The sequence below is a fragment of the Staurois parvus genome, unplaced genomic scaffold (assembly GCF_062004578.1).
Source record: "Staurois parvus isolate SC_StPar_1 unplaced genomic scaffold, SC_StPar_1.0 ptg000191l, whole genome shotgun sequence".
NCBI classification, from domain to species: domain Eukaryota; kingdom Metazoa; phylum Chordata; class Amphibia; order Anura; family Ranidae; genus Staurois; species Staurois parvus.
In genome coordinates, this window is record NW_028317987.1 from 5668221 (window position 1) to 5682954 (window position 14734).

The 14734-nt window shown below is 42.9% G+C and overlaps 1 protein-coding gene across 1 annotated transcript in view; it reads left to right on the forward strand.

Moving 5' to 3' along the window:
* The first annotated feature begins 245 nt into the window (after positions 1–245).
* Positions 246–14734, forward strand: part of LOC149461916 (uncharacterized) — a 99633-nt gene continuing 85144 nt past the window's right edge. Inside the window, exon 1 of the mRNA XM_089677748.1 lies at positions 246–1401. Within this exon, the coding sequence (XP_089533874.1) occupies positions 256–1401 (1146 nt within the window). The 5' untranslated portion in view covers positions 246–255. The remainder of the gene's footprint in view (positions 1402–14734) is intronic.

Genomic DNA, 14734 nt, shown 5'->3' on the forward strand with positions numbered 1-14734 from the left:
TATAGAGGAGGACACTCCTACAGAGATCAGCACAGGTGGGTCATGAACACTAAATCCATTCCTCCACCCATACTGCTCACTGATTGGTCCAGAGTAGGGCGGGGACTGGGTGATATCAGCCTGTAATCCCCTGGACACTTTCCTGAGCTATGTTCCCCATCCTGCCTGATGGGGGTGGAGTCCTGGTTTGGGGGAACCAATCAGCTCCTGTCTAGTAATCCTCTTTGTCTTTGTATTTTAGTCCATGGCCGGGAGATGAGGAAAACCTCCGAGGATTGTCTCACTTTGTCTCCAGACTGGAAAGTAGAAGATGAGGACATCACACAGTATAGTCCAGGAGAAAACTCGGCTCCCTCCAATGTCCATCCGGCACCACCCAGTGTAGATAGACCATCGGATTCTTCGTATCCTGAGGAACCTCAGACTGTGCGGGATTGGGCTGGCCTTCCAACAGGGAAGAACTTCTCCTGTCCTGAGTGCGGGAAATGTTTTTCATGGAAGTCCGATCTTTACATACATCAGAGATCTCACACGGGGGAAAAGCCGTATTCCTGTCCTGAGTGCGGGAAATGTTTTTCACGGAAGTCCAATCTTTACACACATCAGAGATCTCACACGGGGGAAAAGCCGTATTCCTGTCCTGAGTGCGGGAAATGTTTTTCACGGAAGTCCGTTCTTTACACACATCTGAGATCTCACACGGGGGAGAAACCGTATTCCTGTCCCGAGTGCCGGAAATGTTTTTCACGGAAGTCCCATCTTTACACACACCAGAGATCTCACACAGGGGAGAAGCCATATTCCTGTCCTGAGTGCGGGAAATGTTTTTCAGAGAAGTCCACTCTTTACACACATCAGAGATCTCATACGGGGGAGAAGTCATATTCCTGTCCTGAGTGCGGGAAATATTTTTCACAGAAGTCTAATCTTTACACACATCAGACATCTCACACGGGGGAGAAGCTCTATTCTTGTCCTGAGTGTGGGAAATGTTTTTCACGGAAGTTCGATCTTTACATACATCAGAGATCTCACACGGGGGAAAAGCCGTATTCCTGTCCTGAGTGCGGGAAATGTTTTTCACGGAAGTCCAATCTTTACACCCACCAGAGATCTCACACAGGGGAGAAGCCATATTCCTGTCCTGAGTGCGGGAAATGTTTTTCAGACAAGTCCAATCTTATTGCACATCAGAGATCTCACACGGGGGAGAAACCGTATTCCTGTCCTGAGTGCCGGAAATGTTTTTCACAGAAGTCCCATCTTTACACCCACCAGAGATCTCACACAGGGGAGAAGCCATATTCCTGTCCTGAGTGCGGGAAATGTTTTTCAGACAAGTCCAATCTTATTGCACATCAGAGATGCCACACGGGGAGAAGCCGTATTTCTATCCTGAGTGTGTGAAATGTTTCTCAGAGAAGTACAGTCTTTCCAAACATCAAAGGTATCACACGGGAGAAACTGCTTTCCTGTCCTGAGTGAGGGAAATGTTCCTCACTGAAGTCCTGTCTTCCCATACACCAGGGGTCCCACACAACCCTGGAGGTGTATTAGTGCCTTGAGTGCGGGAAATGTCTTCTAGATGAATGTTGCTGGACATCCCAGCTCTGATGTGGGGAAGAAGCACACCCTGATATACACCTCAGATATACTCCATAGCTGATCTTCATCATGGCAGAAACAGTTGATAAGGAGATCAGAGGTCCCCAAAGATATGGATGAAGTGCAGTAAATGTCGGGGTACAGAGTGGTCAGTAGATCCTGGAAATGAAGGACACAACTTCAGCCCTTCTTGGGTGTCGGAGTTGCGTTTCCTGATAATGATATAGCGGGTTACAGAGCTAGAAGCTGGGAGAGCCCAGATCTCGTTATCGGGGAACTTTACACAGACAACAAGAACTTCTGAAGTTGATGTCCTTCATTTCAAGGCTCTACAGAACAGTGGTGACCCCGAAGTGTCTCTCTGTCTTAAGTCCATCCTTCTCCCATCCCCCAACAGGAGGGAAGGAGAACTCCGCCCCAAACTAGGCGGGAACTTTCCTCTCATTATTTCCCTTTGCTTCTGTGTGGGTTTGGGTGGTTGGAGGGAACACAGCTTGTTGTTCTATGTCTACATATGGGGTCTGGGTAGAGGGGATCCACCGGAAAATATTTTTACTCTTTGATTTTGTGCAAATTGTTTCTGTTTTCACTTTGAAGGGCGATATTATGTGTGGTTTGTAAAAGGGATTGGCCCAATAGATACCACCCCAATAGATGAACTAATATGACCAGCATTCATTCAGCCATGTCCCATGTTGGTCTTTTCATACAGTGATTTCCTATGATCATTGGCTCCATCTAGTGGCCATAATGTGGTATTGAACTGTTTTTCCTGATTGAGGCATTTTGGAAGTAATACATTATTATGGCCGCTAGAGGGAGCTGATGATTATAGGAAGTCACTGACTATTAAAATACAGCCAGAATTTGTCACGGCTGGACACATGCTTGCCACACTCCCCCAACATATTTTTCACATAGACCCCTTAGTTTACTGTGTCAGGGGTGGTTTCATACAAATACCTGAGATCACACTCATACATTTTCAAGTACAGTAGACATTGAAGACATAAATTACATAAAACCACAGAATTAAACCATCCATTGATTTTAACCAAAAATACCTCAATTGGTTTTTAGATGGCGCTAAGTATCCTAGCAATTAGCACCATCTAGTGTCCAAATTGTCAGGGAACACCCGAACAATTGATTTAGTCAGATAAATCAATCAAATCACAGTGTCTCCAATACAAAAAATGATTTACAAAAATAATTTGACTTAATTAATCTGAAAACTTCTTTAAGAACTCAAACAAGATCTGTGTGGGTATAGACTGCAGAGTATGAAAATCAATATTTGTTTACATACGTCACTTACAAACACCATAAATAATAGTCAGATTGTGATTTACACTGACACTAAGATGTTTCTGTAAAAGCTCTAAAATAGAGTGAATTAAATTTGATAATCAGTCTCCCTGTAAACAACATAACCAATGAAAACGGACAATAATCTGTCTCCTGCAGAAGGAATAAACTATGCAGAATAGTCCACCAGTATGGCCTAAGAACAGGAACATTTTTATAAATGACTTAACTTGAAGTGATGTTATCATGGGGAGAGTTATTAGGTTACACAAAGGAATGTGGCAATTGACTTACTAGTCTAAACAAGCAAAATCAACAGAAAATATATAATTACCCTCCAAGTATCAGGTCATCTTTTAGAGAACTGATGATCAGACTCAAAGATGGCTGCTGATTAATGGGTGGATTTGAGCTTCTACAAAATGGCGTCTCTTCTTCAGTTGATAAGTGTCTTTAGATGATCTGAGTGTGAGATGATGTCTACCTTCCAGATGGCTGTGTAGATGATCCTCCCTCTGTGAGTTTTCCTGCCGGTTTTATCTAGTTATGACTAATAGACTCATCAAATCTGAATAAACCTGGTCCAGAAGACGGAACCTTCTCTGTGATTGGGGAATCTGATTCTCTAACCCATGTTTACTCAAGCATTACCTCCCATGGCCACTGGGTGTCATCCTTGGATAAGAATTGTCTGGTCTGAGTTTATCTGGGGACAGAAGTAACTAATCTGTGATCGGGAAAAATGAATATTTCACTATAACAAAATTGGCCCTTGTGAAATCTATAGAATGCCTTGGAGAGTAGATATTATTCCTCATTTATAATGATTACGTTTTGGTGTAACAGTGATTAAATGGAGAATTGTAACTATCAGGAGGTTGGATTACATAAAGCAATTAGAATAATAGTTGTACACACAGAGGAGAGATAATAAAAAGAATAATTTGTATACTGATCTACTAATTGATTACGGCTTTGGTAGCATGCATACAATATTCCTAACAATACCGATAAACTCCAACACACTAAATATATATCATGGGAATACAAATCAGCAAACATACCATAATATACTTCCTACATTCTTATGAGACAATCTGGTATTTTATCCCCATCACGTCTTTTCGTATAATCTGAAATATATGGAAATGGAGGTTTCTTTTTGTACCTTTTCACCAAAAACGAAATGAGTCTCAGCAGTGTTACTGGAGTCACCTTGTTACATAGTTACAGAGTTCATCTGGATGGAAAAAAGACACCAATCCATCCAGTCCAACCAACATAAAAAACAAAACACACAAATAGAACATTACATGAGGAAATGCACATTTTACTGTAAAGGTCTCGGTAATCTATAAACAGAAGAATCCAGAAAAGAACTCTCACAGATCTGCAGCTTTGTAGAGTTAGCATTCATAATACACGGCTCAAAAAATGAAAGGGAGACTTAATCCGAGTCTAGCATCAAGCCAATTAAACTCCTGGGATATGGATCTGGTCAGGTAAGTCGCAGAGGGGGCTGTTCATCAGTTTCAGCTGCTTTGGTGTTAATGAAATTAACAACAGGTGCTCTAGATGGGCAACAATGAGACAACCTTCAAAACAGGAATTTACAGGTGGAGGCCACTGACATTTTTTTCCCTACTCATCTTTTCTGACTGTTCTTCACTAGTTTTGCATTTGGCTAGGGTCAGTGTCACTACTGGTAGCATGAGGTCATACCTGGACCCTACAGAGGTTGCACAGGCAGTCCAACTCCTCCAGGATGGCACATCAATACGTGCCATTGCCAGAAGGTTTGCTGTGTCTCCCAGCACAATCTCAAGAGCATGGAGGAGATTCCAGGAGACGAGAGCACGGAGGAGATTCCAGGAGACGAGAGCACAGAGGAGATTCCAGGAGACGAGAGCACGGAGGTGATTCCAGGAGAAGAGAGCACGGAGGAGATTCTAGGAGAAGAGAGCACGGAGGAGATTCTAGGAGAAGAGAGCACAGAGGAGATTCCAGGAGACAGGCAGTTACTCTAAGAGAGCTGGACATGGCCAAAGAAGTTTCTTAACCCACCAGCAGAACTGTATCTGCTCCTTTGTGCAAGGAGGAACAGGATGAGCACTGCCAGAGCCTGACAAAATGACCTCCAGTAGGCCACTGGTGTGTATGTCTCTGATCAAACAATCAGAAACAGACTTTATGATAGTGGCCTGAGGGCCTGACATCCTCTAGTGGGCCCTGTGCTCACTGCCTGGCACCATAGAGCTCCATTGGAATTTGCCATTGAACATTAGAATTGGCAGATCCACCACTGGCACCTTGTGCTTTTCACAGATGAGAGCAGGTTCCCCCTGAGCACATGTGACAGACATGAAAGGTTCTGGAGAACATTCTGCTGCCTGTAACATCATTTAGCATGACCGTTTTGGTGGTGGGTCAGTGATGGTCTGAGGAGGCATATCCATGGAGGGATGCACAGACCTCTACAGGCTAGACAATGGCACCCTGACTGCCATTAGGTAACGGGATGAAATCATTGGACCCATTGTCAGACCCTACACTGGTGCAGTGAGTCCTGGGTTCCTCCTGGTGCAGTGGGTCCTGGGTTCCTCATGGTGCATGACAATGCCCAGCCTCATGTGGCAAAAGTGTACAGGAAGTTTCTGGAGGATGAAGGAATTAATACCACTGAATGGCCCCCATGCTGGCCTGACCTAAATCCAATAGAACACCTCTGGGATGTGATGTTTCAGTCCATCCGATGCCACCCTGTTGCACCTCAGACTGTCCAGGAGCACTGTGATGCCCTGGTCCAGATCTGGGAGAAAATCCCCCAGGACACCATCTTCCATCTCATTAGGAGCATGGCCCAACATTGTCAGGCATGCATACAAGCACCTGGGGGCCATACAAACTACTGAGGACCATTCTGAGTTGCTGCAATTACATTTCGGTAAAATGGATTCGCCTGCTGTATCATTTTTTTCTTGATTTTTGGGGTGTTTTTGTTTTTAGTCCTCTGTAGGTCAATAATTTTCATTTCCATCAAATGATGGGGCATCCTTACATTCCTAACACATTATCCAGTCCATATCAGTATAGAGATCCAGCAGCAAATTTGTCCCCATTGAGATATGATGGGTTTTCAAAGTCTTCCTTTCATTTTTTGGAGCAGTGCGTAACATAAATTTAAGAGTTGGGTAGCTGAGATGTGATCAGTAGAAATATGTAATTGTAGATCTAGATTAATTCCATGTTATTACAGATCAGTATTCAGTAATCAGTCAGATTACATATGTTCTCAATTAGCATCTGAAAGGACAGAGCATCTTCTAGGCTGGAGGTGACACCTAGATGTCAATAAAATATTGTCACCTATGTAGCCAGAGTTTGCCACTTTCTTGAACCTAGAAGAAGAATCCTAGTCATTTCGGCTACAAGAGTCAGCAGGAGACCTTGAGAAGGCTCTGAAGTGTTTGTCAGCTTTGATTTATATCCACAAATCAAAGGAATTTATTTCATCTCTCATAAAAGCTAAAATATTTGTTGCAGAGGGATGAAAATACTTCTTTCTGTTTGGATACACTGTAGGCTACATCTGCATGTAAAACTGTATTTGTAGCCCCTGTGGAATCCCAGAGAAACACAAAACGGTTCTATGGTGCCTAATTGAGACAGCTGAACAGCGATTGGTTCTGTTCTGTTCAGACTAACACACTGGTGTTGGAAATTCTATCCCTGACCAAGTGATCCAAACCATTCCTGGCCCATTCAGCTCTGGGCACTTCAGAACCCAGAACATCCTGTGGGCTGCTACAGGAACACCCCCCAGGGTTGATTGGCCAAGGGCTAATGTGCAGCCCACATCCATATTTTAATAAATTGAGGACCCTGAGAAATGGACGGGGTGATTTGTATGGAGCCGGTTCCATGTGACTGGTGAATCACAGATTTTCTCTGACTTGCTCCAGTCACAGGATAAATCTTGGTAAAAGTTCTATTTCTGGTTTTATTCCCTTTTATTTTATTGTGAATAGCCAATTGTGTGCATTTTTGTATTTTCTGCAACTTTTTTTTTCTTTGTACATATTTAATGCATTACCCACTTTTGGGATATTACATCATAAAATGAATAAGTTACTTCTGTGCACTAAGCTCGGGCTCATATCTCCGGAGAGATTGTTGTATTGTAGAGTCTATGTGCTCGGTCTAAGTTCATTGCCAATCTGTATGCAATTGCACTGTGTGTTGGCAGATTGTCTGCAGATTGTAACATAGCAGATCTGCCAGACGGAGAGCTCTGTGTGTGTGTAGTGGACCAGCAGACGAGTCTGTGGACAAACTGTTGGTTGGTGGGAAGCTATCGTTTGTTGTGTGTCTGGTGTGGGGGGTGTGTGGACAGTGGAAGAGTGATTAACACCGGGGTTCTAGCTTGTTGGATAGCTGGAGGATTCCTAGAAGGGTGTGCCAATTGCTAGACTGCTCCTCAACCCTTCGTGTGCACCAGATTGTATATAAGATTTGTATCTGCCTGTGTGTGGTCAGCCAGCTGGCGTAGAGTCTCCCTCTAGTGTTGGCCAGAGGTAGTGCGGGCTGTGAAAGGGTATCCTCACCAGTCTTATATGCTCAAAGTCCTCATTCCCTCTTTACCCCAAGTCACGGGCTGACCATGCCTTGGTTAGCTAGTCATTGTGGGTGTGTGCTTTATCTGTGACACAGTGTATAATCCATGATGTGGGACTTCTCTTGTCCTCATTACATTGGAGGACAGAAACTCTTCCATTGTGATAGAATAAATATAAATCAGCACACGTATATATATAAAATCCTCAGAAATCCCTTAAAGTCATATCAATATCCTTCCCCTGAAGTACTAATAAAACATATATTCATTGACTTAAACCCAAAAACCCACAGATCCTTGTTGACAAAGTCCGGAAGAGACGAAACGCGTCCAGGGCACGTGACGTTCCCAGAAGTGCTGCGGCAGCCATTTTGGATTCTGGAATCCCTGTGTGTTGGAGGTCTGGAGAGTAACGGTGCACTTCAGGTATCCCCCAGAGCTACAAAGTGATAGTGCTGGATAGGAGTAGCAAGGGGGAATTACCTGGTGATCGGGAGACCCTCTACACACGGAAAGGGGATCGTATACTGGGCATGAGGAATTTGATGCTGTCTTGCTGATCTTATCGTTTTTATATGTAAGTGGCTACAATACATTTTATATATGATTATAATTCACATACTGATTCCTGGTCTGTTTGTGAGGTCCTGAGGAACAAGAGGATACCAATCTAAGGACACTCTGTACATATGTGGTGGATTACAAGCTGGAATCTGTTTGTTTTAGGGTAATTATGCACTTTATATATAGTTTGCAGTGATATTTATTAATTTTCTTTTCACATGAGTGCTGTGACACTGGAGTGTTTTTTTGCATGATACACGTGTGGCACTTTAGTTCTGGGATTTAAAAGGTAATATACTATGTTGAGATTTTGTTTTTTGAGGTATTTGAAGAGCACCTGTGATTGATTTGCATCTTCTTCTGTGGAGTAGGAAGCGTCTTCCTATCAAGAAATTGATCTTTGTTTGGACACATTATTTGGACTCTTTGCATATTGGAACTTTATTTTATTTTTGTTCTTTTATATATATTTTATATTTTTTATTTTTGGGTAATCTCTTTGGGTCTTGATTTTTTCACTATAATTGTGGGTTTTTGGGTTTAAGTCAATGAATATATGTTTCTTCCATTGTGATGTTTATTCCCAAGCTCTCACAGAATCCCTCAGCTTGGAATAATGGAATAATGGTCCCTGTGTCTGCAGAAACGTAGAGAATACTTCCATATACCGCGTCTCTTCATCTTGTTCATCCTTCTTGTTGGCAGAACAATGATATCTCAGCTAGACTAGAGGATGTGGGGACCACCACGGGATTATTTGGTGTTTGTAATCACCCCCCCCCCTTGTTCCTGCACTGAGGGGTCCCGGCTTCCATTCCTTCTCTATACACAGAACTAAATACTTCAGTTGGGGAGAAGTTTGTCCCTTGTGGGACTTGAGACCTGAAAATGACCCTTGTCTATTATTTGGTTTAAAAACTCCCATGGAAAACGATGAAAATATGATCTTCCTCATAGAAATTCTAACAAAATGCAACATTTTCCATTTTAGGTCAAAAATCATTTTAAATTGTTTCCCATTCACACAGAAGGAATGTACATGCTTTGTCACTGAGTGGATTGCTAGACAAATGTTTTTATCAATAGACCCCTAAATGTCAGGAGATATACTGTATTCTATTATATTGTATTATATTATGTTATGTTAAATTATATAAAGACGGGAACAGATTCAAACATGATAGTTCAATCAAAATATGAAATATAAATATACATATAAAGTGCTTAAAAGGTGAAAATCTAATAAAGTGCTTGAATGGTGAAGAATCACTACGATGTGATCGGAATATATAAAGTCTATTTGAAAAACACGGTGATCCACCTTAACTCAATGTTCCTCCACCTCAAAAATCGTATGGATGGCCGCTCTCCTCCTACCATGGACCTATGAATGAATACAGGTCAACCAAGCCTGGTAATTCCGATGCTCTAGATGTCAGCAGATGACAGGCACCACCTTCCATAATAATGTAAAACGGAATTCTTCTCAGATGATAGAAGCAGTAACATAGCGATTTGCATTTCAAAACTCCCGCTCTGTAAAAAGCTGGCAATTATGTCACTAGGCTCCGCCCCCACGCGTTACACCACCAACCACGTGGCTTCGTCAGGGAAAAGCCCATATATGCATCTAGGTAACCATGACTACTATTCCTGCTTCATTCTGTAGAGCCTGCAACATCCCACAGCTACATTCCAGCACATAAACTCCCCCTTCTGTCTTGTATGTAATACAATCTCTCATTAAATCACCTTTATTTGTACTTGTTGCTTTAAAATTAGTTATTTTCTGATTAATCCCTTTAGTTCTTGTACATCCATACAACTCACTTTTCTTAGGGGGATTCACCACATTTTTAACTATATTTATCGAAATATTTACCAACCCAACCAAAGTTTGTATATAGGAGAGCCCCAAGGTTGTGTGACCGCATAGCTAAAAATGTGTTGAATCCCCCTAAGAAAAGTGAGTTTTCTTTCTTCACAGGTAAAGGAATATTTTGTTTTTTAATTGTATTGCTTTTTACCTGTTTACTGACTAGATTGGATATATGTCAGGTATTCTATTTCTCGGGGGTTAGGAAAATTTCTTATACATGTCTGTTACAGACCCCATGGTGCCGGGAAGCGTCTATGTGATCTTCCTAATTGGAAGACTCCCCCCACTGCTATGCTTTGGTGGAGACTCTTCCAGTCCTTGACCTTGTGTCTGGGTTATTTGGTGTTTTACTGTTTTATGCTGCATATTGTTGTTTTACCACTTGAACTGACGATAGCCATTTTCTGGGTCTTTTGTCTCTCCCCTATTTTTTCCTTATTTTTTTATTGTTTTTTATTGAGGGTCATCTTGAGAATTTTATTTGGTCTTGGATTCTTGATCTCCCCTATGGGGGGATGTGTGGGTCTCCCCATCGCTGTCTTGCATTTTTCTATGTCCACCTTAAGACCTAATAGTGTTGTTGTTCCCTTACTCTCCCATAGTGTGCAGGTTCGGGATTCCCCTCTAAGCATATCAAGTTTTTTTCTCGTTATAAGTTCCTGGGAGCTGATATAGTTGCTCTGCAGGAAACCTCTTTCACTCTTTCACACCACGTTATATTCATAGAGATTTCTCTGTGTGCTTTTTTGCTATTGCATCTGGGAAAAAACGAGGGGTAGCGCTCTGTTTGGCCCAGCGGTTATCCTTTACTGAATCTAAAGTGATACGAGACAAGGAAGGGCGATATCTATTGGTTAAAGGTCACTTGGGGGGAAACTTAGTGACTTTCCTGATTTACTACACCCCTAATGTGAATCAATTAGCCTTTTTTCGATCCCTGTTTCAATCTTTAGCTCTTGAACTGGAAGGCGATGTCATTTTAGTGGGGGATTTGAATTTGGCTTTAGATCAAAGGCTTGATAAATCGCATGCGACCAAACTTGTGTCCCCCCGAAACAAAGTCGCAAATTTGCTCAACTTTTATATCGCTATAATTTGGTGGATGCATGGAGAGAGGCCAATCCTACTTCTAGAGACTACTCTCATTTCTCTAGAGCTCACAACCGGTATTCACGTATAGACCACATCTTTCTCCCTATGGAGTTGCTGCCTAAGTTGTGTTCGGCTAAAATTGTATCAACACCCTGGTCAGATCATGACCCGGTGATGCTAACAATCTCCAATTTAACTGCCAATCTGGCCAAGTCACACTGGCGATTGAATGAGTCCCTTCTTAGCAATGAGTCCCTTCTTAGCAATGAGTCAGCTCACCTTGAAGTGGTGGAGCATTTGAACTCTTACTTTCCCATTAGTACAGCGGAAGACACGACCCCGGCTATTAACTGGGCAGCTCATAAAGCTTCTATCAGAGGTTTTTTTATCCAACAAGTCTCTAAACTAAAGTGATCTCGTGAAGAGTTGATTTCTGCCAAAACTAAGAAATACGAGGCTTTACTGGCCCAACATAAAATTTCTACAACCCCGGACTTGTTACTTAAGGTAGAACAGGCTCGTTTGGAGCTTAATCTTTGTCTCACCACAAAACTGGAAAAGCAGCTATGATGGAGGAATCATAACTTCTTCACATGGCGAGACAAACCAGATTCTAAACTTTCCCCTAAACATACTTACTCGGTGCTTCCTAAGCTTAGGCTTCCTGGAGGTCACATCTCACAGGATCCTTAGAAATCCTTCAGGAATTTAATACGTTTTATTCTACCTTATATAATCCACCCCAGTTTGCTGAGCCTTCCATGCTTCAAGATTTTTTAGGACCCTTGCAGCTCTCTTCCCTTGCCGACGCCCTGTCAGGAATGGACTTGCCAATAATGGTGTGACTCACCTGCCTTGTGGGCTGCAGTACCAGGGCTGGCCAGCGGGTGCTCTCAGCAATCAGAGACTCACCCCTGCAGTCAGCCAAACACCTGAAGCTGATTGCAGGGGTTGTATTTAAGGAATGACCAGACTCACAGTCAAGGCCTTGGTGTGTGCTTCCATGGGCCCCTGTATCTTGTATCCTGTATTCCTGTTCCTGTCCCTGTCTGACTTGTTGCCGACCCTGCCTGATCCTGACCTCTGCTGACTTCTCCTGTTTGATCCCTGGCTTGTGACCCTGACCATTCTCTGCCTGACCCTCTGCACCACGCTGCCCGTGAGTTACTGAACCCAGCTTGTGTCCCCGACCACTCTCCCGCCTGTTCCTGGTACTCCGTTTGCCCATTTGCTACTGACCCGGCCTGCCTGATGACTCTTGCATTGTATGTATTGTTATCTGTGGGTGGTTTGGTTTGGTTTGTTTGCACTGTGTTTATGTTCAGTTTTGCACTGCGTTTTGTATTGTTAGTCTTAATAAATTATATTGTTTATAACATATCTGAAGCCTGCATTTCCCTGTCTCAGTCCACACACCTCTGGTCATACCTAGAATCCTGACACGCCCCCAGGGAACTTATGGAATGACCTATAACTAGTGAGGAACTTGGTAAAGTTATTAAAATGCTAACATCACATAAGTCCCCGGGCCCCGACGGTTTACCAGATGTTTACTATAAAACCTTCTCTGACCATCTTCTCCCCCATATGGCTCTTTACTTCAGTTCCTTGAGAGAAGACGGGTGATTCCTTTAGATGAAAATAAAGCAGATATTAGTGTTATTCCTAAACCTAATAAAGATGCGACTGATATCCTTAATTATCGGCCTATTTTGCTAATAAATTGCGACCTGAAAATATTGACAAAACTTTTGGCCCTGCGTCTTAATTCCTTTTTGGCGAAGTATGTTCACAAAGACCAATCAGGTCTGATTGCCAAACGTTAGATCAGATTTGAAGGTCCGTAGCTTTGATTTCTGCTGTTCGCTCTAATTGGGATGCCCCTCTTTCTTGGGAATTGCTGATTCTTTCTTTGGACCTCCATAAAGCTTTTGATAGCTTAACTTGAGAATATTTGTTTACTGTTTTGGGAGCTTTTGGATTTTGTGCTGCGTTTCTTGTGCTTTTGAAGTCATTATATAACACCCCCTCAGGTCAAGTGTCCATTAGAAGTTACAGATCCCCTGTGTTCCAAATTCGATGTGGCACTAGACAGGGTTGCCCACTCTCCCCACTGCTTTTTGCTTTGGCAATTGAACCCTTAGCTATGGCGATCTGCTTTCATGCCAGAATCCACAGGGTCCTCTGTGGTCATCAGAAACATAAATGCACTTTATTTGCTGATGATGTTCTCATGTATGTTACATCCCCTCTGGCCACTTTACTTAATCTATTGTCTCTCTTGAGTCACTTCTCTGAACTTTCTGGGCTGACTCTAAATTCTCATAAAACGATAGCCCTTAATGTTTTGTTACCTTCTTCAATGGAGTAACGGCTTCAAACTCTATATGACTTTCAGCAACTCCTTCCCCTATTTGGGGGTTAATTTGACGGCCTCAATTGAGATCCTATTATACCGAGCGAACTATCCCCCTCTTTTCAAATGACTTCGGGAAGATCTTCATCGTTGGCCTGCTTACTCTATATCTTGGTTTGGCAGGATCAGCTCTATTAAAATGACCTTTTTAACTCAAATATTATACTTCTTTTGGACCTTACCGGTACCAATTCTGAGACGTGAGCTGCGGCTCCTACAGGCAGAGGTGCTTCATTTTGTGTGGAACGATAGAAGATATTATACATAAATTTTCAGATATAATCAAATTGCCACTTTTATCTACTCAAAAATTGTTTTACTAGATGGAGCGCCCATTCTTACCAGTTTTGAACTTTCCTGTCAGCATAAGAATCTCTCTAGAGGCCGTATTTGTGTGGTGTACATCCTTCTTGCTGATCCAAACTGTAACTCCCCTATATGGTTCAATGGGAACGGGACCTGAATGTTAGTTATGATCTATCTGATTGGCAAGACATAGCCCTGGAATTATCTAAAGTTTCCATCATTACTACCTGAATTGAAGCTAACTATAAAACTATTGTGATGGTACCGGGTCCCAACTCAGACGGTGAGGAGGCATCCTTCTGCCTCACCAATGTGCTTTCAGTGTTGCAGCCAGATGGGTTCTATGTTCCACGTTTGGTGGCAATGTCTGATAGTTACTAGATTTTGGATCTGCATGTTTAACCTTATCTATAGGGTGATGGGGGTTAATGTTGGTAGGGCCCCGGAATCCACCCTCTTCCATAAATTTCCACTTACAGTACCAAAAAAGACCCTTAACCACTTGCTGATCGCAGATAGCTGAATGACGGCTTTACTTCAGTCGGCCGGTTCTGGGAGGGCATCATATGATGCCCTCCCACTCGCCCCCGGAGCACGCACTCTGCAATCTCCATGATTGCTGTATTCTATGGACGAAGCTGGTCACGTGATGTGGTAAAAGGCCAATCACAGCGGCCTTTTAGCACGTGATCAGCCATGTCCAATGACACAGCAGATCACCGGGAAATGCAGTTGTTAGTTATTGGCTACACTTTCCTCGCGCTGTCACAGTGTGAGGAAGGTACTGCCGATAACTAAATTTTCAGAGGAGGGATTGGCACTGATCATAAGGGCACTGACGTTCAGTGCCCAGCAGTGCCACCCACCTGTGCCCACCATTGCCACCCACCAGTGCCTCCCAGAAGTGTCATCAGTCAGTGCCCAGCAGTGCTGCCAGTCAGTGCCACCC